The following is a 26,446-nucleotide window of genomic DNA, read 5'->3' on the forward strand; positions in this document are numbered from 1 at the left end:
ATAATGTAATATCATGTAATAGCTGAACAATTGCAAATAGGTAATGTCTCAGTATAATGCAACTTGTATAATAACCAAGGGGACTATAGGAATGTATATTATATCCAGAAACCATATGGGTATACTTCTTGGGTAGCCATATGTTCTCTATGTCAGGGAATGGGTCAGTATAGCACAGTTATTGCTAACACTGACAAACATAAATACATAATAAACACATAACTGTACATAGCTAGCAACTGGTGATGTGCCTATAATTATCAACTTCCTAGAGCAAGGAACTACCATAGTACCTGAACTCAGCGCTAGTCCTCAGCTCAGAAAAGTTGTTGAGCACAGGCACTATGATTAATAACTGTTCGGAGCAGGGGACTAGTATTGTACCTGTATTTATCAGCTGACTGGATCTAGGAACAAACACTGTATTTATAATTATCAACTGTGTGGAGCAAGGAACTTGCACAGTGCATGTATCTTAAAACTGCAAAGAACCAGGAACTTTAATAATTATCAACTGTCTGGAGTTTAAAACTAGTGCTACTATACCTGTAATTATCAACTGCCCAAAGCCAGTACTAACTACAGTCACGGCCAAAAGTTTTGAGAATGACACAAGTATTGGTTTTCACAGAGTTTGCTGCTTCAGTGTTTTTAGACCTTTTTTGTCAGATGTTGCTATGGTATACTGAAGTAAAATTACAAGCATTTCATAAGTGCCAAAGGCTTTTCTGAACAATTAAACTAGGTTTATGCAAAGAGTCAATATTTGCAGTGTTGACCCTTCTTTTTGAAGACCTTTGTAATTTGCCCTGGCATGCTGTCAATCAACTTCTGGGCCACATACTGACTGATGGCCACCCATTCTTGCCTAATCAATGCTTGCAGTTTGTCAGAATTTGTGGGTTTTTGTTTGTCCATCTGCCTCTTGAGGATTGACCACATGTTCTCAATGTGGATTAAGGTCTGGGATGTTTCCTGGCCATGGACCTAAAATTTTGATGTTTTGATCTCCAAGCCACTTAGTTATCACTTTTGCCTTATGGCAAGGTGCTCCATCATGCTGGAAAAGGCATTTTTAATCACCAAACTGTTCTTGGATGTGTTAGGAACTCCCAAGCCAGTACAGTGAAACTCGGGGACTACTTTGAAGGCCCGGTATTTGCTGGAGCCCCTAGTGGTGGGGACAGACTTGGCTGCGGGCCGACCGAGGGTCGAGTAACGTGTACTGACTTAAAGGAGAACCCAGGAGTGAGTGATTGGCAGGCCGAAGTGAGGAAGAGATCCAAGGTCAAAAGGACACTAGCACAGGTACGAAATCCAGGGACAGGCGAAAGGTCAGGTGCACAAGCGAAAGGAGCAAAATCCGGAGTTCAGGCAAATGGTTAGGGTCAGAAGCGAGGGTTCAAAGGTCCAGGAACAAGCAGAGGTCAAACACGGGTAGTCAATCAACAGTAATAGTAACCAAGCAGGGAGCACCAGCAGGCAGCAGAACTGAGGACAGAACGCTATAACCGGCAGTGAGGCTGCAGACCTCACTGCCTTAAGTACTAGTATCAGCCAATCAGAGCTTACTCTGATACTAGTCACAGCCCCTGCCTGATTGCGCCAGAGTGCGCATGTGCCTTACTCTCTAGTGCGCCCAGAGCGCCTAGGCAACCCTCCCGGCGTCCGGCCGTTGCCCTGGCAATGGTCGGGCCGGATTTCCGGAAGTGACGTCCCGGTCGCCATGGCGACGGCCGGGACATCTGAAGACACAGGAACTGAGTCGCGGCGGTGCCCGCGGCCGCCGCGGCTCGTGAAAGGATGGTTGGAAGAACTTGCTGTTTCAGGATGTTTTGGTACCATTCTTTATTCATGGCTGTGTTCTTAGGCAAATTTGTGAATTGTGAGTGAGTCCACTCCCTTGTCTGAGAAGCAACCTCACACATGAATGGTCTCAGGATGCTTTACTTTTGGCATGACACAGGACTGATGGTAGTGCTCACCTTTCCTTCTCCGGACAAGCATTTTTCCAGATGCCCCAAACAATCTGAAAGGGGATTCATTAGAGAAAATGACTTTACCCCAGTTCTCACCAGTCCAATCCCTGTACCTTTTGCAGAATATCAGTCTGTCCCTGATGTTTTTACCTGGAGAGTAGTGGCTTATTTGCTGGCCTTCTTGACACCAGGCCATCCTCCAAAAGTCTTCACCTTACTGTGCGTGCAGATACACTCACACCTGCCTGCTGCCATTCCTTACCAAGCTCTGCACTGGTGGTGCCCCGATCCCGAAGATGAATCAACTTTAGGAGATGGTCCTGGCGCTTGCTGGACGTTTTAGAGTGCCCTGATGCCTTCTTAACAACTATTGAACCTCTCTCCTTGAAGTTCTTGATGATGATGATCCAATAAATGGTTGATTTAGGTGCAATCTTACCAGCAGCAATATCCTTGCCTGTGAAGCCCTTTTTGTGCAAAGCAATGATGACTACACGTGTTTCCTTGCAGGTAACCATGGTTAACAGAGAAAGAACAATGATTTCAAGCATCCCCCTCCTTTTAAGCTGCCAATCTGTTATTCTAAGTCAATCAGCATGACAGAGTGATCTCCAGCCTTGTCCTCACCAACACTCTCACCTGTGTTAACGGAAGAATCACTGACCCAATGTCAGCTGGTCCTTCTGTGGCAGGGCTGAAATGCAGTGGAAATGTTGTTTTTGTGATAAAGTTCATTGTCATGGCAAAGAGGGACTTTGAAATTAATTGCAATTCATCTGATCACTCTTCATGACATTCTGGAGTATATGCAAATTGCCATCGTAAAGACTGAGGCAGCAGACTTTGTGAAAAATAATATTTGTGTCATTCTCAAAACTTTTGGCCATGAATGTATATACCTGTAACTATGAAGTGACTGGAGCCAGGAACTAGCACAATACCTATGTCCAACAGTATGTATCACTGTCAACAGTTACAATTGTTATTCTGATACCTTATGTATCAAAGGAACTACACACCGCCTATAGTGTAAACTCATTTGGGCAGGATCATCAATATCTTCCTTTTCTTGTCATTGTACATAATTTTTTTGTGCCATAAACCCCTCAATTTGCAGCACTTTATAATATGTTGGTGCTTTAGAAAGAAAAGATAATAATAAATAGTTTCTTGAGGCGACTCTCTTAACATCTCAAGTGGAAGAAAAAGGTGAAATGAGTTCAGAAGTGAAAAAAAATGTACTGAGGTTACACTGAAATCTACATTTCTCAGATACAAGCATATTTTTGTTTTTTAATTTCAATTTTTTTTTATACCAGATGGTTGAACGAAAATAAGGCAAAGCTAACTTTAATTTACCCTTTTGGTTGGAGCCTCCAACATATTTCAGGAGCTTAAGAACACATTCTTTTGTTGCCTCATCAAATGGTTTTCCGGAAACTTCCACAGAGACAAATTTTCCACCCTCATATGCTCTCTCTTCAAAACTTATTCCATCCTAAAAAGAGATGAAAGGTTGATCAAATATTCTGCTACGTGATATTAACATATGAAGAAAGGAACGAACAGAGCGTTCTCCACACTAATACTCTCTTTGATCTAATTTGTTGGTCACTTCTATTCGTGCCACCTGATAGTACTGACTGTATAACACCTCAGCATGCCACAAGCAGACATCCTACCATAAATCTTAATAAGATAAACAATAAATAGTGCAATATTCACAATAAATGAATATAAGATAAAAAGTCCAAAAGTACAAGTTCTTTGAACTCTATTTATTTCTAAATGTCAAAACAGCTGTTTTCAGCTGCAAACTTTTCCAAACCAAGATGTTTCCACTGTGACTTCTCTTCCACACACAGGTAAAATGTACTCCAGGCTATACCTTAATACATTTCGTCATAGGACTTCATCAGGATAGAAGGTCTAGAGTATCACAAAGTCAGTTTACAAAGGAGACACATTCAGGGCCTGATTCATTAGGGAGCGTAAATGTCGATACGTGCCGTATTTTGCATGAAATCACTCTGCACATGCCCGGAACTGGGCAGTACGCCAGTGAACACAGCAACATCCAATTAATCATCAAGCGCAAAGGGCCCTTACGAAACGATGTCAGGGGCGGAACAGGGAGCAGACTGGGCGTATGCCGATAGTCAATGTACAGTTAGGGCGTGGCAAGATCGAGTGCATGCAGCAGCATCTGATTCAAGCTTTTGGCATCTCAAAGGTATGTGTTTTTCAGTCGTATCACTTGCACCAGCTACAGGGCAGGTGTAAGTGCTGATTACTAGTGATGACGGTCACATATGCATCCTAGAACATGTGTTTGCAAGCAGCAGCAACTGTAATAATGTATTTAATGTACAGTAGGCATTATAATAAATGTATTTTATGGGGGGATGTCGTTTTGTTATTAATGACTATACACTAATTGAAGGGGTGTTTTTTGCGTTCTACTAGGACTTTATATTCTACATATGTATTTGTCATATCCTGCAGAGTCTTGTCTGTCAGGACACAGCACGGCTAGACCTGTATTCAACAACGGACGTTTCTTCAGATCCGCTCTTTACTGAATACGGAAGTGTTTATGTCTTACTTACGCGCATTTAAAAAAAAATAAAAAATTACATTTTGTAAAATTTTGCAAATACAAAAATTTGCAAATACATTCATTTTTCGCGCCGTATTGAATGAGGCCCTCAATGTACAGGTGTAGTATAATTATCACATGAGCGGCAACATACAAACTGTTTTTACAAAAAATACATATAAAGAAATATACCTGATATTATAACCTTAAATCAGTTATTAAACCATAATCATATTCCTTAGAAAAACAACCTTGCCGTTTAACAAGTCCAATTAAGGCTTGTTACACTTACACACCATCTAAAATTTCAGAAAATGATTGAAGTTCTAAAAACTCTAAAAAGCAATGAAATTATGACGATTAAGGAATGAAGCCTTAATGTTCCTTGTGCAATACAGACACAGTATGCCATCAAATCCTGTGGTTAGCTGCAGATTCAGCACTATCATGGAGTGAGATTACTGTCACTTACAAAATGGTGGAGCTACTAATTTACAGATTTGTGTGTTCACTGGAATACACACATGCATTCTATGCGACTGAAGGCTTGAACAGGGTTGTAATGTGGGGGAGCAACAGCCGCCTACAAATGTACTTAAATGTCATCATCGTTGTCTTTCCCAAGTCATTCCTCTTAAAATACAGCAATCTTCCATCTCATCTTCCTCACCGGGACTTCCTCCGCAGTATGCTTCATTTGCCGATGTGTTTGATAAAGCTCAGTCTGAACGTCTTCCTCCTCATCGTTCATGGGATTGTCCGATCGATCTTCTCCCTGGCAAGACTCCTCCTAGGGGTCGGGTGTATCCACTTTCATTACCTGAAACTCAAGCTACATCTGAATACATCCAAGAGAATCTCCAGCGAGGTTTTATTCGACCTTCCACCTCTCCCGCTGGAGCCGGGTTCTTCTTCGTAAAAAAGAAGGATGGATCACTACGCCCCTGCATAGATTTTTGTGGACTTAACGCCATTACTATTAAAAATCGGTATCCCATTCCTCTGATTACTGAGCATTAAGGGAGCTCGGATCTTTACCAAGTTGGATCTTCGTGGTGCCTATAATTTAATTAGAATCCGGTCCGGTGACGAATGGAAGACAGCTTTCAACACCAGAGATGGGCATTATGAATATTTAGTAATGCCTTTCGGGTTATGTAATGCCCCCGCTGTCTTCCAGGGCTTCATTAATGAGATCTTTCGGGACTTGTTATATGTATGTGTTGTTGTCTACTTGGATGACATATTGATCTTTTCACAGGACCTGCCTTCTCATCACCAACATGTGGCAGAGGTCCTTTCCAGACTCCGGAAAAATTCATTATTCTGCAAACTAGAAAAATGTTCATTCGAGTTGCCCCAGATTCCATTTTTGGGTTATATTGTTTCCGGAGTTGGCCTGCAAATGAATCCAGAAAAGGTGAATGCTGTGTTACATTGGCCTCAGCCAACTACTCTTCGTGCCATTCAGCGTTTTTTAGGTTTTGCCAATTACTATAGACGCTTCATTCAAGACTTCTCGTCCATTGCATCTCCTATTGTGGCCCTGACTCGTAAAGGGGCCAATACTAAGCAATGGTCATCTGAGGCTCTCCAAGCCTTTCAATTTCTTAAAGAGTCCTTCTCCACTGCTCCCATTCTTCGACAGCCTGATGTGACACTTCCCTTCTTCCTAGAAGTAGATGCCTCTAATGTTGGCTTAGGAGCCATTCTCTCCCAACGATCGGAGCAACAAAAATTCCATCCTTGTGCTTTTTACTCTCGGGGTCTCCTGCCTGCGGAGAGGAATTACACTATCGGGGACAAGGAGTTGCTGGCTATCAAAGTAGCATTAGAGGAGTGGAGATACTTGTTGGAGGGAGCTCGTCACCCTGTGACGATTTTCACGGATCATAAGAACTTGTCATATCTACAGTCTGCTCAATGCTTGAATCCTCGTCAAGCAAGATGGTCTCTTTTCTTTTCTCGTTTCGAATTAATCATAACCTTCAAACAGGCTGTCAAGAACAAAAAAGCTGACGCTCTATCCCAAGCTTTTGTGACGTCCTCTGATGTTGAAGAGGTTTCCAACCACTCTATATTAGACCCCAAATGTATTTCGCTGGCTGCTTCTTCCACTAAAGTGCTACCATTTGGGAAGACCCTCGTGCCTCCTACTCTTAGGAGGAAAATTCTTTCGTGGTTCCACTCTTCTCGTTTTTCTGGACATGTTGGTGAACGCAAGACCTTTGAGATTCTCTCTCGAAGTTACTGGTGGCCCTCGATGAGGAGAGACGTCAAAGAGTTTGTAGCTGCTTGTGAATTGTGTTCTCAGTTTAAGACCTCCCGCAGAACCCCAGCGGGTTTGCTTCAACCACTACCCATTCCATCCAAGCCTTGGACCCATATTAGTATGGACTTTGTTACTGATCTTCCGCCTAGTAAAAATTGTAATACTATTTGGGTAGTGGTAGACAGATTTTCGAAGATGGCTCATTTTGTCCCTTTGTCCGGTTTGCCTTCCTCTTCTACTCTGGCTGAGCATTTCGTCAAGGAAATCTTTCGTATTCATGGATGTCCGTCTGAGATTGTGTCAGATAGAGGAGTACAATTCGTTTCCAGATTCTGGCGGGCCCTTTGTAAGACCTTGGGCATACGATTAGCACTCTCATCTTCCTACGGACAAACTGAAAGGGTCAATCAAGATCTCGAGACCTTTATAAGGATGTTCTCATCAGCCAATCAAGACAACTGGGTAGAATTGCTTCCTTGGGCTGAATTCGCTCATAACAACATGTACCATGAGTCATCTTCCAAAACTCCATTCTTTGTGGTTTACGGTCACCATCCGTCTTTTCCAGAATTTCCTGCCCTCCCTCCCACCAAAGTTCCTGCTGTAGAGACTGTTTGTCAGACCTTCAAAAATATTTGGTCTCAGGTCAAAACCTGTTTAAAGAGGACATCTGCCAAATATAAGTCTTTTGCAGATAAGAAGAGGCGAGCTATTCCACCACTGAAAATTGGAGACCGTGTCTGGTTATCTACCAAAAATATCCGTTTGAAGGTCTATGAAATTCGCTCCCCGTTTTATTGGTCCATATAGGATCATTCAAGTGATAAATCCAGTTTGTTTCAAACTTCTACTTCCTAAGAATCTTCGCATTTCCAACGCCTTTCATGTGTCCTTGCTCAAACCTCTCATCATCAACCGTTTCTCGGCTCCTCCTTCAGCACCTCAGCCAGTTCAAGTTCATCAGGAGGAAGATTTCGAGATTACTCATATTTTGGACGCAAAAATTTCGCGAGGAGTTCTTCGTTTCCTCGTTCATTGGAAGGGCTTTGGTCCTGAGGAGCGTTCATGAATCAAAGCTGAAGATCTCAACGCTCCAGCTCTTCTTAAGAAGTTTTATTCCAAAAATCCGGACAAGCCCGGTTCCAGGTGTTCTGTGCCCACCTTTAAAAGGGGGGGTACTGTCACTCACCAGACTGTGAGTGCTTCTTCCCGTGTGTTTAGGAACCGTGCCCGTCCACCATCCTGAGGGTCTGCGCATGTGCAGCCCTTTCAAACCTTCTGTTCATGTTCCTTTTAGTTAATTGGCTGATCAGGCAACACTCCCTGTTTAAAGCACCTGAGTTCCATACCTCGTTGCCTGATCTTGGAGTCTCATTCCCATGAGCCTCTGAAGGTGTTCCTGTGTTTCCTCGTGTATTCAGCTCTGCTGATTCCTGTGGTTTCCAGACCACTTCAACTCTCCTGTGTTTCATCGTGACTGTATTAGCTGATTCCTATCCGCTGCCTCCGTGCACTACAGTTATCAACTCACTTCAACTCTCCTGTGTTTCATCGTGACTGTATTAGCTGATTCCTCTCTGCTGCCTCCGTGCTTTACAGTTATCAACTCACTTCAACTCTCCTGTGTTTCATCGTGACTGTATTAGCTGATTCCTATCCGCTGCCTCCGTGCACTACAGTTATCAACTCACTTCAACTCTCCTGTGTTTCATCGAGACTGCACCAGCTGATTCCTATCCGCTGCCTCCGTGCTCAACAGTTCCAGCTCATCTCAACTCTCCCGTGTTTCATCGAGACTGCACCTGCTGATTCCTATCCGCTACCTCCGTGTACCTGCAGTGTCCTGCTTGCCGCTACCCTTCAGTTCTATTCGTGTCTGCAGCCAGCTGATCAGCTCTCCGTGCTTCTACAGTGTTCCTGCCTGTGTCAACTTGCCTGTCTGCATCGGATCAACGCCTCGCTGCTTTCATCTCGTCTAGACCATCTCTACACTTCAGTGTTCTCCAGGTGTCCAGTTCTATATACTACTGCTTCCTGAGTATTTGTTCCTGTCTCCGCTGGTCTACCTACCTGTGCGCTGCACCTACTTGATTACCGCTTCTACCCTCCTGGGCCTTCGCCTCCTGCCGGCCTCCAGCCGTTCAGGTATCTCTGCACTCCTGTCTGACAGCCTGCTCCTGAACCACGGTATGCATACTTCTCATTGACTGTGCTGGTGTATTGCATATCTTGCTGGACTGAGTTGTTCTCCTCTGGAGTTTACTATCCGCTGAGACTATTGCCATCATTTGACTGTGTTACCTTTTGCTCGGATAGTTCCTGTGACTTTGTATTATTGTGCAGTGCTGTTCAGTCATTACTATATTGTGCATATCATCGTGGGATCAAGTTCAGTGTGCCTGTGTATACTCTGTATTGCAGTTCTCTCCCCGTGCTCCTCCTCACATATATATTCAGTGGTACAACTTGCTAGAGGCAGACCACTGATCCCTGTTTCCCGTGTCACCTGTTTCCAGTATCCTTTCACATAGCAGTGGTACAACTTGCTAACGCAGACCACTGACTTCCCGGATACCTCCACCTGGATTCCCTTCCTTCACATAGACAGCGGTACAACTTGCTAAACGCAGACCGCTGACTCTCATCACCTCCTCGTTGCTGCTGGACATTCCTCCTCACTATAGCAGTGGTACAACTTGCTACCGCAGACCACTGACTACCCTCACATTTCCTTTGTCCATTCAGTTCCTCGTGTACTACTACCTGTATATTACCAGTGCTGCTAGTCATAGACTTTCCACGAGCATTCTCTACCATCTGCTGTCTCCTGTTCCGTGATCACCCCGCTACCAGAGCACCATTTTACCATCTATACTGCTCTGGTAAGTCCATCACCTGGTGATCCCTGGGTAAAGACTCCTAGTGCCCGTGACAGGGGGTTCCCATACTCGCTACAGATTCCTGTATCCTGCTTGTGTCCTCAGCTGTCTGCTGGATTACCTGCTCTGCTCACCTGGGGTTCCCATACCCGTTACAGACTCCTGTATCCTGCTCGTGTCCTCAGCTGTCTGCTGGATTACCTGCTCTGCTCACCTGCGGTTCCCATACCCGCTACAGCCGTTCAGCGCTCCCGCTGTACCTGCATATCCGCCTCGGACAAGCTTCTCTACTCAGCAGCGGTATTCATACCCGCTATAGACTATTTGTTACGCTGCATATCAGTTTGGAACAAGCTTCTCTACTCAGCAGAGATATGCATACTTGTGATTGACTATCAGTTATTATCCCGCATATCCGCTTTGTGCAAGACTCTCTACTATTAGCTGTAAACGCTGCATATCTGTTTGGAACAAGTCCCTCTGTGCTCTCAGTGTCTTCATACCGTTATTGACTCTTTTCATACCACCACTCATCCGCACCTGAACTACTCCTCACTTACTAGCAGTGGTACAACTTGCCATACGCAGACCACTGACTTCCCCGCTACCTACCTGCACCTGGACAAGTCTTCTCATCACAGCAGTGGTACAACTTGCTGTACGCAGACCACTGACTTCCCTGCTACCTACCTGCACCTGGACAAGTCTTCTCATCACAGCAGTGGTACAACTTGCTGTACGCAGACCACTGACTTCCCCACTACCTACCTGCACCTGGACAAGTCTTCTCACCACAGCAGTGGTACAACTTGCTGTACGCAGACCACTGACTTCCCCGCTACCTACCTGCACCTGGACAAGTCTTCCCTTCACAGCAGTGGTACAACTTGCTATCCGCAGACCACTGACTCTCCTGTTACCTTCCTTCACCTGCTCACGTCCACCCTGGTCTCCGTGGTTCAAACCTGCCTTTCCACTATAGATGCAAGTCGCTGACTCATCTACCAATATAGCTGCAAGTCGCTGACTATCATCAATTCCATTGGCATCCTCTCTCCATCTGCTGTTATATACGTTCCACTATTCACCCTGCTGCCAGAGGACCGCTGTGCAAACTCCACCTCTCTGGTAAGCATAGTCAACTGGTGAAATCCTGGGCAAAACTCCTAGTGCCCGTGACAGATAGACTGGTAGCGCGATGCAGTGACGTCATCACTCCCAGTGTATCAGTGACTGGGAGCTGCAGCATCGCGGAGAAGTAAGTTAGTTAGCTATTCTTTTTTTTTAGGGGGGGAGAGGGACTCTCTACAGTCCAGGAAAGCTGTGTTTTGCTGCAGCTGTGTCCTGTCAGTATGGGTTATTAAAAGTCAACATAAAACAAATTCAATGCAGCCAGTGAGAAGTGCAAAAGTTCTATTCGACAATGACAAGTCTAATAAAAAGACAAGAAGAACTGACTCTTGTCACCTGGCTGTCTGTCACATTTCTCCTTATCATAAAGATAGTCAGACTTTGAGGATCAAAACCTGGAATGCAACTGTGAAGGGGGGAGGGACAATAACTGTGGGGGGGGGGGAGAGAGGGGGACATTAACTGTGGGCAAGGGGAGAGAGGGGGACATTAACTGTGGGGGGGAGAGGGGGACATTAGCTGTGATTGAGGGGAAGGGAGACATTAACTGTGCTTGCAGGAAGGGGAGAGGGGGACATTAACTGTGCTTGCGGCGAGAGGAGATTGGGACATTTACTTTGGGGGAGGGGAACATTTACGGTTATGCGGGAGTGGGGGGGGAATGTTCTGTTATAAGGGATAGAGGGCGCATGTATGGCAAAGAGGGAGAGGGGCACATGTATGGTGAGGGGGGCGCATGTATGGGGAGGGGGGCCCCGCCAGATTAATTGGTACTGGGCCCGGGAGGGGGGGGGGTCCTGCCAGGTTCATTAGTACTGGGCCCCACTGTTTCTGATGGCAGCCCTGCACGTATCATCATCATTTATTTATATAGCGCCAACATATTCCGTAGCGCTTTACAATTGGGGACAAACACGTATATGTACTCAATTAAGGAAGCTAAGCAAAGTTGTATATGGTTAGAACTTGGAGGGGAGACCTTCCATACACAACGGATACAGATGGTTCAATATAATACGGTTTTTGGAATATGGATATATATTCTTTTTATAATATAATATATAGATCATTATTATAAATATGGTTATGATTCCGGATGTTATATGCCTGTAATGATTATTTATATGAAACGTGTTTAATTCAATAGACTCATTGATGTGTTTTATGTATAACATCAAGTACACGTTGGTTTGATCAGAATATAATAAATTGTTTCTTTTTTCTTCATTTTTTTACGTCTTGTTTGATATCACTTCAGGTGAGCTAGATTAAGGTATATACCTAAATTATTTACATTATGGAGATCATTGAGAACAATTTCAAGTTTTTTAAGGGTTAATCGCAATACTAACTAAAGCTAACCCATCATCGTAAAGCTATGCAATATATTATAAAAAGATCCCAAGATGTATTTCTTTTACAAAACCCATAGAACTGTAGATGCTTATTTAGTGAATACTGTTTTATAATTCTAACGAAGGAATGTTTGAACTTCTCCATTCTGCTATATATATATTGTGCATACTTGCCAACTCTCCCGGAAAGTCCGGGAGACTCACGAAATTCAAATCAGTCTCCCGGGCTCTCGCGAAAGCTGGCATTTCTCCCGCATCCCGGAATTCACCGAGAATCGCATCATTTTACGCGATTCTCAGTGAATCGTGCCATTTTGCCCCCGCGAAAAAAGTAATTTGCGTTGCGGGCCAAAATGACGCGATTGGCCGCGCCCCACCCCCTCCCCCGGAAACAAGTTTTTGGGAGTAGGTAAGTATGATATTGTGTAAGGGAAAGTTTCTCCATCTTCAGACTGGAGGTTGATAACACTAATGAATTGAAAGATATCATCTGTGCTAACATATGTATGATTGGTTGGGGCTTCTTTAAAAGAAACTGTGTTTGTTAAGGTCGTATATGCCTTGATAAAGATTTTCAAAATCGAAACGCGTTGGTAGTTAGTACAGCCAGAGATTACGATCGGTAGTGAACTGTTCCTCCATTCTTAATATCTGCATAAAAGAAAAGCCGGCCATCCCGATACTATCATTGAGAGTACATTTCTATATGCGTATATCTAATGTGATTGGGGTAAGAGACCACCTTTTATCTGTGTGGATTAATCTCCATCTTGGGATCATTGTTATTTTTATCTTTTTAATAAATGTATAAATTATAATGCACTATTAGTGGCGCTGATCTTAAAGGGATATTGCACGTATTTTGCTTTAAGAAGATGACACATCTTTGATACACAATGTGAAGTTACAATCAATATCCTGTGAGTGTATTTACAATGGGGGTGTTGAGTTGCTCACGTAAGAGGAAGATTGTTTTTGGAGCATATCTGTGAATTATTATTATTTACAGTATTAGGGGCATATTCAGCTGTCCGTGTTACTTGCAAAAGCAACACAGCGCTAAAACTATTACCGTTTTATTATGGTAATTCAAAGCCGAGCTGCGAGCTGAAAGTTGGCGTTAAAGGTACCGTAATAACGGTAATTACGCTCACTACTACTGTAATAACGGTAATAGTGCGTAACCCGCGTTATTTTTTACCAGTAGCGTGGACAATTGAATATGCCACTTAGACTCTTTTTTTTTAATATCTATATCACATGGGAGGAAGAAAATTGATGTCACTGAAATTTTGTTGAACTTTTTGATCAATTAGCAGTTTCAACACTGTACACAAAGCGTTTGACTTTAGTTCACATTTATTGAACTTTTTTAGTTTATATTCGTTTTTAAGTATAAGATTGTTGATCGGCACTGCTATCTCAAATTTTATGAATCTTGTCCTACGGAAGACCTTTCACTTTCACCAGAGAGGGACTAATTTGGTTCCTTCATTTTCTCTGAGAATTTAAAAATATCTATGTCTATCTGTATATGCCCATTGCACTAATTTAAAATACTTTGTATTACTGTTGGCAATACATTTGCAGAAAGTGTTTATGTTATTAATAAATAAATCTGCTATGTTTTGGTATTATTTTAAAATAAACTAGTTTTTGATTTTACTTTTAATGTGGGAACATATTTCTAATTTCATGTATATACTCCTTGGTATTTTGTTGTAGCGCTCTCTGTGTGTTTGGTTTACACTACTGTTCAGTGTACTAACAAAATATTCCAGTGAACACACAAATCTGTGAGTTAGCAGCTACAGCATTCTGTGAGTGACAGCATTCTCACTCCATGAGAATGCTGAATCTGCAGCTAACCACAGGATGTGGTGGCATACCATGGGTTAGATTTACTAAGCTGCGGGTTTGAAAAAGTGGGGATGTTGCCTATAGCAACCAATCAGATTCTAGCTTTCATTTTGTAGAAGGTACTAAATAAATGAAAGCTAGAATCTGACTGGTTGCTATAGGCAACATCCCCACTTTTTCAAACCCGCAGCTTAGTAAATCTAGCCCCATGTCTTTATTGCGTAAGGAACATCTCCATTAAGGCTTCAGCCTTAATCGTCATAATTTCATTGCATTTTGGAGTTTGAATGGAAGAGTTTCTATAGTTTTCTGAAATTTTGGTGGTGTGTAAGTGTAGCAAGTCATAATCGGACATGTTAAACCATAAGGTTTTATGTCTATGGAATTTCATAGTTTTTTGTAAAGTTAAAATATTTAAATTATCAAATTCACAAGCCTAGAATTGAATAGCAGATAGGAATCACTGGACCCATCTACTTTCCACTAATTTTCTTAATCCCTAAAAACCAAGCGTGTATAAACTTTTTAGTATATTAGGCTGTACTGCCTCTGTTGGGTGCCTATTCCATCTATCCACTGCCGTTTTGGTAAAGTATTTTTCTTCAGATATCCTTTAAAGCTAGTACTCTCTATTTCAAGTTAATGCCTTTTCTCACACATTCCCCCTCTGCTCACCAGTTTTTCACCCACGTGATGCCGTGCGTACCAGCTGTTCTCATTCATACCCCTCTGCCCACCAGCATTTCTTGCCCATATCACCACTGCACACCAAATTTTTCCTTCATATGCAACCCCTGCACACCATCTTCTCTAATGCAGGTTATGCTCTGTGCACACACTTTATTCTTACAGGTGACCCTTGTGCACAAGATTTTCTCACAAATAACCCGCACAACAGCTTTTCTAACACATCACCCCCTACGCACCAGATTTTCACACACATTCCACCCCCATGTGCACCCTCTATTTTCTCACATCATCCCCTGTGCACAAGTTCTCACACGTCAATCCTTGCACACCAGATTTTCACTGATATGACATTCCCTACACACTAGATTTTCTGGCACATCACGCCCTGTGACCAGCTTTTCTCTCATGACATTCTGTTGACACCACCTTTTCTCACGTAGCACCCCCTGTGCACCAGCTTTTTTTTACACAACTCCCTCTGCACACCCGCTCTTCTCACGTCACCTCTTGCACACCAGCTTTTATTTCATGTCACTCCCCTATGCACCAGCTTTGCTTTCACATATCACCATTCGCACAATAGTTTTTCTCTCACATGCCACCCATAATTTCTACTTTTCCTATTTTCACTCAGGTGCCACCCCATATTTCCACCAGTTCTTCACTCATATGCCACCATTTATGCAGGACAAAATTTCTCTAACTTGCCACCACATACACAAGCCAGCTTTTTCTCACATGCTACCCGAAGTGCCCACCCGAAGTGCTTTTCTCTGAAATGCCACCCTAAATGTCTACCATATTTTCTCCCATGTGCCAGCCCATATGCCCACCAGCTTTTCTCTCACATGCCACCCTAAATTCCTACCAGAGTTTCTCCCATGTGCTACCCCATATGCCCACCAGCTTTTTTTCACATGCCAGCTGATATACCCACCAGCTTTTCTCTCATATCACCCCCTGCAACTAACATATGACCACCAGGTTGTCTGTCACATGCAAGGGTCAAATCACGTTGAGCCACAAATTTGACATTGAGAATCAAGAGAGAGTGGCAATTTACATGCAACACACTTGAATTAGAATCCATTTTAAATGACCTGCCCCCTTAGTGATATCACTTAATGCATTCCTTGCACTGCTGCCCCCAATTTTACAAATACCGGCACTAGGCTTTGCCAAACAGAGCTGGTGGCACTATAGCAGGGAAACCCGCCGCGTGGGTTCCCCCTGCCATAATGCCAAAACAACCCCAGGCTGGTCAGGACAGGGTTGTATCCCCTAGGGAGATTAGGTCCGCAAAAAAACGAGCCCCATGCTAAAAAACATTAGGGTTCTTCCCAAACCCTGTGAGGTGGTGAGTGTGGGGTAATAATAATGAATTCAACAGTAAAAAATATTTTCTCCCTGTTGCACTACAGGTCCCAGCTTGCACACAACCACGAGTTTAAAGATAATTTTATTTTAAATAAAAACACTCTATCATATCTCTCATTTACCTTCTTTATTGTTCACCTAGATCCAGGCTCTTCATCTGTAATAAATCCAGTGATCCTTGACTTGGCAAAATAAAATAAAACTCATATGTGTCGCACAACTAGATGCTAAGAGCTCTTATTGCAAATGTTTCACTCATTTATATAACATGGGGATTTCTCTCACAAAATTAAGATGGCGGAATGCGATTTATTAGAGTCAACCTTAATATAAGTGCAAAATTCATGAATGATTATGTACTGTACTTTGGACCCCCAGTACCTCAGCCAGGAGGCAGGAGGACATGTAGCCGCATCAGGGAGGCCTGCAGGAACAGAGTTGGGTAGCAGTTCCACAGCCACTGTCACCTCTGTTCTGGGCATGTACACAAGCCCCTACTGTGCTCCCAACTACAGCGCATTCCTGACTTATACAACTGATCTCACCCTCTCCTCTCAGATGGTAAGTGTCAATCACTACCTCCCTCACACTGATCTCTCATTTTGTGCATGTGTTACTGCATTTCTTCTGTGTTTGTTATACTGCCATGGAAACATACAGGCTTTTTTTCGGCTGTTACAAAGAGGCATAATTAACATTACATTTTACATTGATATCAAAATAGGTTTACTAAACTGAAACAAGATTAGTTATAGAGAGTACATTACATCAATGCAGTTCTCTTACTTGGTCATATAAGCTAATAGCATTAATAGTGAATTGTGCTTGCGCCTTTCTCCGTCTAGAATGTTTATGTCCTTTTCACTGCTTTCATTGCTGACTAAAATCATTGTGCATATAATGGTGGGGTCATCGGAACAGCAAAACAAAAAGTAGAAAACAAAGACTGGTTTAGAGAAAATAAATAAATGCAGTGCTAGTATAGTAAGAAATGTTTCGCGAGGGCAGTGTCAAGCAGTAATAATATAATATATATATATATATATATATATATATATATATATTAATGGAGTGTAAATCTATCTATATGGTGCTTAACCCAATATTTGAATCTTTGAAAAACTTATAAACAGTCTCACCTTATTATACCTCCACAGTTAAGTGTGGCAGCCAACCTTCAAAGACTGGCAAAAAAACCGCAAAAAAGGACGGCACCTTCTGGTGTAGTATTTGGGAGTATGTCACAAGTAGTGTTGTAAAAAGGTTGCACTTTGCATATGGATTCTCAGTCTAATAATATGAGAGATATATAGAACTCCAAAGGACAAATGAGTGATACAGAAAACCCAGACGATATAGTTCTTATTGGTGTCACCAAGGGTCACCCGACATGTGATGTCACTGAGGGGTGGGAAGTTTAAAATGAACTCTGTTACAGCCACTCTAGCACTGCTGGAACAATTAAACTTTCAAATGAGAACAGTGCCAGGGCTTATAATTCTACAGGGTGCCTCGCCCTCAGCCCCAAAATACAAACCACCCACACTGTAGCTAGCCACTCTGAGCACACACCTCTATTTGACATGCACAATGCTGTGAAATCCCCTATCTTTAAAATGGAGCATATTTTAACAAATTGTAAAAAAATTAAAATTTGAGCTTAATAGCAGATATATCTTTAAAGGTGCAGCCCCTCAAATACCTTGACCCCCTCTCCCAAAATTAACATGGTGGAATGCGATTTATTTGTGTCAACCTTAATATAAGTGCAATTTTTAGTAAATACACTATATGGACAAAAGTATTTGGATGCTTGACCATTACACCCACAGGGACTATAATGACATTGTATTCAAATAAATACTTTAATATAGAGTTGGTCCCCATTTTGCAGCGATAAAAGCTTCCACTCTTCTTGGAAGGCTTTCCACAAGATGTTGGAGTGTTTCTGTGGGAATTTGTACCCATTCATTCTGTAGAGCATTTAAGAGGTCAGACACTGATGTTTCACGTGAAGGCCTAGTTCTCAATCTCTGTTCCAGTTCATCCCAAAGGTATTTGATGGGGTTGAGGTCAGGGCTCTGTGCAGGCCAGTCAAGTTCTTCCACAACAAACTCATCAAACCATGTCTTTGTAGTCCTTGCTTTGTGCACTGGGACACAGTCATGTTGGAATAGAAAAGGGCCTTCCCCAAACTATTGCCACAAAATTGGAAGCATAGCATTGTCTGAAATGACTTGGTATGCTGAAACATTAAGATTGCCCTTTCCTGGAGATAAGGGGCTTAGCCCAAACCCTGAAAGACAGCCCCATACCATTATCCCACCTTCACCAAACTTCACAGTTGGCATAATGCAGTCAGGCAGGTAACATTCTCCCGGCATCTACCAAACCCAGACTCTACCATCTGACTGCCAGAGATGCATAATTTGTCACTCCACAGAACACATTTCCACTGCTCCACAGTGCAGTGCCGGTGTGCTTTACACCACTCCAACCGACGCTTAGCATTGGTCTTGGTGCTCTGAAGCTTGCATGCAGCTGCTCGGCCTTGGAGACCCATTCAATTAAGCTCTTGCCACAGAGTTTTTGAGTTTTAATGCCAGTGGAAGTTCGGAACTCTTCAGCTATGGAATAAGCATAGTGTTGGTGACCTTTACGCACCTTGCGCCTTAGCAGTCACTGACCCCTATCTGTGATTTCACGTGGTCTTCCGCTTTATGGCTGAGTTCCTAAATGCTTCCACTTTCTAATAATATCACTTTGAGTTAACCGTGGAATATCCAGGAGGGATAAAATTTCACGAACCGTCTTATTGCAAAGGTGTCATCCTATCACAGTACCACGCTTGAAGTCACTCAGCTCTTCAGAACGACCCATTTTGTATCACAAATGTTTGCAAATGGAGACTGCATTGCTAGGTGCTTGATTTTATACACGTCCGACAATGGGTCTGATTAAAATGCCTCAATTCAATAATTAACAGGTGTGGCCAAATACTTTTGTCCATATAGTGCATACAAAGCACCTCCATGCTCAGATCCAGAACAGTCCCAGTTCTGTGGGCTAATATGTATATGTATCATTACTTGACTCTAGTAGTGGCAAAAAGCACAGTCAGCAAACCTCTTCTAGTTTCTCTACAAAGGGAGAGGACCACACGAAGTGGGAACATAGCACACTGGGTAATAAAGTGGTTTCAGTTATAAAGATGTGGATATGATGACAGGCAGGGCTGATTTAAAGTTTTTGGTGGCCTGGTGCACTTACAGTCTAATTCACACATATACAAGCATTACCTTCCTTCCATGTCTCTCTCATTGCTCTCTTACTTAGTTGCAGTTACGATAGTCATTCTGCAGCTTCACTGCAATGGCTTCTGTTGCTCTGACAGAAAGTGAATTCTCTGAGCACTGATTGTGAGGATGCATGATGTCTCCTCTGTACACTCAGAAAATACTCTGAGGAGTCTGTGCAGCCAGATTAGCCTTATGCATTTAAAAATACATGAGTCTAATAACTTATTGCTGTGGTGGGTGGTAGGTGCTGAGGGAAAAAAATTGTGACATTGAATCTCCTGTGAAACAGACCTCAGACACTTAAGAGATTATGGACTTTGCTAGTGGTGATTCTGGCGAACCACATTGTTTTGTCCACTGACAAGTAATTAGTGTTGTAACAGCAGGATCATTGTTTAGTTAAAGCAAAGAATGACTTGAGGTCACAAGGCAATTCCCTGGAGGAAGACGGCCAACCATGCAGGATGACATGCAACAACTGATGGCAAAGGTCATCCCTGAGTGTAACATCTTCCATGCACCGGGAGGAGAGGACATCAAACTACATAGCATCCATGTCATCATCAGAATTAGGGACACCTGAATCTGGAAAGTAAGCATGTGATAAAGCATCATCTACGTGGAGGTCTTTTCCACGCTTGTACACCACATTGGAGCTTCAGCATGAACCGTTGAATACGTGCCGAAGCAGTGTGCATAGATTTGCGGAGAATAGTGATCAGTGGTTGGTAATCTGTTTCAACCGCCAATGGATGTCCATAGATGAACTCATGAAACTTTTGACAGGCAAAGACAAGGGCAAGCAGTTCCTTTTCAATCTGAGTGTATCGTGCTCAGTGTCTATAAGGACTCTGGACGCAAAACTGATAGGTTTGTTGCGCTGCAAACAGACAGCACCAACACCATGCTGGGAAGCATCAGCAGAAATTACCACAGGAACAATAACCACAGGAACATGTACATCAAAGAACTGGAGCACTGGGCTAGAAGTGATCATAACTTTGGGGAGAGCAATAGCATCAGCATGACAGCCTAACCACCACCATTCAATTTCATTGTGTAAAAGCTGGCGGAGCAGAGCTGTGACGTCACTGTAGTGAGGCAGGAATTTTGAAAGGTAATTTGTCAAACCTAAAAACTCAGCTTGTCTGTGGGAATGGGCATTTGCTGGATGGCCCTTGTCTTGGCCTGACACCCTCTGAGTTTAGAAGGTGGTCAACATATGGGAAGTGACTCTGAAACGACACTTGTCAGGGTTTAACGCATGTTGATTTCACAAATCCTGTGGAGGATGCATGTCATGTTCCTCCATGGTGCGACCCCACACGAGGATGTCATCAATGATGATTTCACAAGGGTATCCCTCAAAGAGGTGTTCCATGCTCTGTTGGAACGCTTCACTGCCAGTACAGATGCCATAGAGCATTCGGAGGAATGCATGTCTGCCCAGAGGTGTCATAAATGTAGTGAGTAAGGATTACTCCTTGTCCAATGTGATCTGCCAAAACCCGCACTTGACACCCAGAGCAGTGAATATCTTTGCATTTGGCATGTCGGCAATGACTAGCGCCACGGTCCTGAGGGGGTGATCATAGCTTTATTCAGATGTACAGGGTCAATGCAGATGTGTACTGAACCATCCTTTTTAACTGCACCAACCATGGCCGACACCCACGGGTTATTTCCGATCTTACCTTATCTTTCATGGCCAAAGGCACCCTTCTGGGAGGACACACTGTAGGAGGAACAGTCTCATCAAGACGCATGTGATATGTGACAGGAAGTTTTCCAAAGGTCTCGCAATCGAACAGATCAGCTAAGTCTCTTAATTCTGGAATATCCTGTTGCAGCATGTACATGTCAGCACTTAACGTTATTAACCCCAGTTTTATACTGTCTGGCAGACCTAGCAAAGGTTTAACATTACTATCCACAATATGAAACTGCAGCGGGACACCTGTGGACTGATATGTGGCAATACCCACAGTCTTGATTATCTTGCCACCATAAGCAATTAACTGTGTGAAAACAGTCAATAGATGTCTTGGGGTTTGTTCGCTGGAGGAGTTCACGTGACATGACATTGCATTTGGCACCATTGTCAATTTTAATTTTGATGGCGTTATTTGTCTCCTTATCAACTATGGTAGTAAATATTTCCCTCTTTTCAGCCCTGAGGTCAACACTCTCACTGTGAAAACCGACTTTAGGATTGTTTTCTGGAGGTGTATCTACTGTATGGACGGGCTGCTGGAATGTGCACTGTAGTGTTGTCTGTCATCAGCTTTGGGCTTGGACCTGCACCAACGAGCAAAGTAATTTTGTTTATCACAGGCATTGCAGCGTTTATTGAAAGCAGGACATTTGTGGCGTTCATAGGAATGGCTACCGCCGCAAATCACACAACGTATTTGTTGTTGCTCGTTTTGCCAGAGGTCACATATATCAGACTCTTTTCATTAACTCGATTGCACTTTTGCGGGACTGCTCATGTAACATGCATAGGTGTATATCATCAGAAGTCCACACAAAATTCTGTCTCTGATAAGCTCACTTGATAGGTCACGATATTCACATTTCTTTGCTAATAGTTTCAAACTGGCAGCATATAACTGGATGCTTTCAGAGGGGCTCTGCACAGCAGTGTTAACTGCATGTCTGTACATAATGACATTTTATTTAATTAGGTTTACATATTGCTGCAGGGGTGGCAGATATCTGAAGAGTGTGTACGGAGTTACGATCATTTTAGCAGATGGTTATAAGAGATGAAAATCTCAGATCTGTTTGCCAAATCGTGTAGGTGTGTACACATGAATCGGCATGCTCATTGGGCCTTTCACTCTGAAGCTAAATTTTATAACCGATTATGTCTATTATCAAACATATTGGGATATATTTACTAAACTGCGGGTTTGAAAAAGTAGAGATGTTGCCTACAGCAACCAATCTTATTCTAGTTATGATTTCTTTAATACATTCTACAAAATGACAGCTAGAATCTGATTGGTTGCTATAGGCAACATCTCCACTTTTCCAAACCCGCAGTTTAGTAAATATTCAACCCTTTATATAACTGATGTTTGCAATATAGCTGAAGGACGGCAGATATCTATAGAGTGTGTACGATCGTTGGAATTGATGGTTATGACAGACGAAAATGACAGATCTGACGGTAAAACGTGTCAGTTGTATGCATGAATCAGCATGCTGATCAGGACTTTCAATTGCTGGTAAAATAGTTACAAGAATCTCATCTGAAGTAATTTTATGTCGTGTGCACCCAGTTTAACTCAATGGCTACTTAGTGTCTGTATTAATGACCTTTGAACACATACAAAATACACTGCTATACTAGAGGTGCACAGCATTATGGGCAGATATTAGTGGTGGATGCATTAGATCAGAATACTAACAATTTTACATCTACAGCAGGTCTAGAAATGTTTCTGCAGTGTCTGCATGACAGAAAAGTTTTTATGCACAGAAGGCTGGTTAGCATTAGTAGACAGTTTTCATAAAATGTTTACAAAACTGGTTTATTAAACTGTTAGCAAGAAAACTACACCATTTTAGATGAAAAGATTATTTAATGTATTTTGCATAATGACTTTTTGGAATTTGCCATAGGCATGTAAAAACAAATAAAAACAAACTTGACGTTACAAAACTAAAGGACTAATTCTACATGCAAAAGTGACTGTTCCCAACTACCCAGACTTATAAACAACATAAAATGAAACTATTTATTAAAAAAATCATTTGATATGTTGTAAAGTGTATTGCATTGTCTTTATTTCAATGTCAGAATATTTACGGTTAGTCAAAAACATTTCAGAATTTGTTCACTGTCAGTTACATCACACATCCTTAGTCAGCAATTTTAATCATTAAACAGACTGCCCTGGCAGCAAAAATGTTTGTTGTAGTTAACATTTCGATTTTCTTTGCCTGTTTACGTATCACTTTTTTCATAGCTTTCCAATGCATAATTTCAATTTATTTTCAGTCATTTGTAATACATCTGAAACCTGATTTCTTGTGACCCATCCAATCTGTTCTATGACCAACAAATGTGTCCCGAAAAACAGGTTGTGAGTAAACGAATTTCATACAATTTCTAGCTTTTATTTTTTGGCAAAGCAATGTTGGATTGGAATCCTGTCTATCAAAACCCTGCACTTGCCCTTGCAGTGCTCCTGGACTGAGCAAAATAAAAAAATGAAAAAAACATTAGCAGGGGTGATAATTAAATGTAACAGGGTCTCTGTATACATAAGTAGCTATAAAACAAATGTCATTTGTTCTATTTATTGTAAACCAATCAGAGTGTAACCCTGCAGGATATCCCTGAAAATTACAGTGCTTGGATACTTACAACAACTCATTCAGGACCTATTTTCATTACAAGACTTTTTTCAGAGCTGGAGTGCAAAACAGATAACAACACTAGCAAGGTAACCGTCAGTAAAATTACTAACAGTCAGTAAGTAACAACATTTTCAGAGTAGATGTCAGTAAAAATCAAAACCCCTCCTGACACTACAATAATACATATAGAAGAGCCATAGAAAGTATTGTAAGTTTTGTGAACACTGCGTTTATATTCTGTGAGCCTGCTTTCTGTTTATATGCTGCTCTTGTTAGATTTTGGATACATTTTAATAATGTCAGTTAAAAAGACTGTTGGTCAATACACTATTGTAAATATTTCGGTAAAAACGGTTTTGGATGAAATTTCTTACCTTCTCTTGTTTTTGCAGCAATGTCCCATTATTGACCTCAACTCCTCCAAAAAGTGAATTCTTTATCATACCAAACATTTCACTGCTGCTCAGTATTTGTATATATGATCTCACTAGTGACTGCAGGTGTGTCAATGATTCTTTTGATTGTAACTATGAATATTTGTCTCTAATATATCTGTAGGTGTCAAATTCATACAGGTTTCACTGCACCCTCATTCTCTCCTGATCTTTCCTAGTTTGAAACTTTTCTTGTTCTGTTTTCACTTCTCTCACTTTTCCTGCTTGCACATTCACTCAATGGGAGGTACTGAAAGCAGCTTTTTTGTTTCTCTTCCTGTGAGCATTCATGGGAGGAGATAAAGGGGCTGAGCTTTGGCTAATAATGGGAAAAAGTAATATTTTGAATGTCAGTTTTCAAACAAAATGAGGCCAGCGTGATTTTTGCATGCTGCTGAAATAAGTAAATATTAGAGTTTTAAATTGTTTCTGAATCTTTTTTGGACACACTCTACATGAAACTACAGCTAAAAGCAACAAAAAAAAAATCAATGTTGCAAAACAGAGTTTGACAAAATCTGGAGAAAGCAGGGTGTAGAATTACAATGGCTAGACAGTTACATTAAAAAACATATGACAACATGACGCTGATCTCTTGCACATAGATATTATACCAATAAGGAAATATTTTCAAAATTTGTCTATCCTAATAAACACTCATTAACCGAAAATGGTAACTACACATGTTACAGTCGCACAGATGACACTAATTCAAATCTTCCAAATAGTTCACTGATATGCTTGATGTTGCTAGATGATGGCTTGAAATGGTGTTTAGATAGCATGGGTGGATATCCTCAAATATAAAGGAAAAAATGACGGTGCAGTATTTCCAAATATGTATACATTAGGGATGTGCACCGGCCACTTTTGGTGTCTCGTGTTTTGTGTTTTGGATTCGGATTTCCTTGAGGTTTTGGGTTTGGATTTGTTTCGCAAAACACCTGACGAAAGGTTTTGGTTCGGATTTAAAGGTTTTGGATTCGCATTTATTTTGAAAAAAAACATAAAAAGTGTTAAAATCAAGTTTTTGGGTTTATTTTCACACCTACGCTATTATTAACCTCAATAACATTCAATAACAATCATTTCCACTAATTCCCAGTCTATTCTGAACACCTCACACCTCACAATATTGTTTTTAGTCCAAAACAGGCTCTACTGAGGCAAGATGTCGTCCTCATCCTCAACCTCTGATTCCTCTCCCCCTACAGTGTGTACTTCCTCCTCCTCACACATTATCAATTCGTCCCCGCTGGACTCCACAACCACAGGTCCCTCTGTACTATCTGGAGGGCAGTGCTGTACTTGATTGATAATTCATTTTTATAAACATCATTTTTTCAACGTTCTGAGGAAGCAACCTCCTTCGCCGCTCACTGACCAGGTTCCCCGCTGCACTAAAAACTCTTTCCGAGTACACACTGGAGGGGGGGGGACAACTCAGGTAAAATAGAGCCAGTTTGTACAGGGGCTTCCAAACTGCCTTTTTTTCCTGCCAGTAACAATATGGACTGTCTGACATGTCTATTTGGATGGTGTCAGCAAAATAATCCTTCACCATTTTTTCTATTGTGACAGCATCCAATGCAGCAACAGTAGACATGTCTGCAATGATTGGCAGGTCCTTCAGTACGGTCCAGATGTTATCAGCATCCCCGCCAGCGGGTCTTTTAGGAAAACTGAGCTTTTTCCTCGCAGCTTTATCCTCCAAATTTTTGTTTTCCATTATATGTAGCACAAGAGAGCGTACCCCTAAGCCACACACACTCGGCAAAGCCTTTAAAAATTATATGCGGCACAGGAGAGTACCACTGGATTTATACTGCAGAATCAGTGAACTTTGTAATATTGCAGTACCACTGGACTAATACTGCAGAATCAGTGAACTTTGTAATATTGCAGTACCACTGGTGGACTTATACTGCAGAATCAGTGAACTTTGTAATATTGCAGTACCAATGGACTTATACTGCAGGATTGTTTTTGGATATTTTTTTTTTATTTCTTTTTTTTATAATTATTTTTTTTTTATTTTTTTTTATAACTTTTTTTAAAATTTTTTATAACTTGGGAATAATGGGGAAATAACAATGCCCTTAGAAGGACAGAGCACAGGACACAGCACCACTGGACTGAACGGACACAGCACAGAACCCAGCAGCACCACTGAACTCAGAAGGACAGAGCACAGGACACA

The 26,446-nt window shown here is 41.9% G+C and overlaps 1 protein-coding gene across 1 annotated transcript in view; it reads right to left on the reverse strand.

Annotated features, from left to right (window-relative positions):
• Positions 1–24,506, reverse strand: part of HEBP1 (heme binding protein 1) — a 44,613-nt gene extending 20,107 nt beyond the window's left edge. Inside the window, exons 1-2 of the mRNA XM_075184093.1 lie at positions 24,187–24,506; positions 3,339–3,477 (exon numbers count right to left, since the gene is read on the reverse strand). Of these exons, the coding sequence (XP_075040194.1) occupies positions 3,339–3,477; positions 24,187–24,264 (217 nt within the window). The 5' untranslated portion in view covers positions 24,265–24,506. The remainder of the gene's footprint in view (positions 1–3,338; positions 3,478–24,186) is intronic.
• Between the last annotated feature and the right edge of the window lie 1,940 nt (positions 24,507–26,446).

This window comes from Mixophyes fleayi, chromosome 8, assembly GCF_038048845.1.
Source record: "Mixophyes fleayi isolate aMixFle1 chromosome 8, aMixFle1.hap1, whole genome shotgun sequence".
NCBI classification, from domain to species: domain Eukaryota; kingdom Metazoa; phylum Chordata; class Amphibia; order Anura; family Limnodynastidae; genus Mixophyes; species Mixophyes fleayi.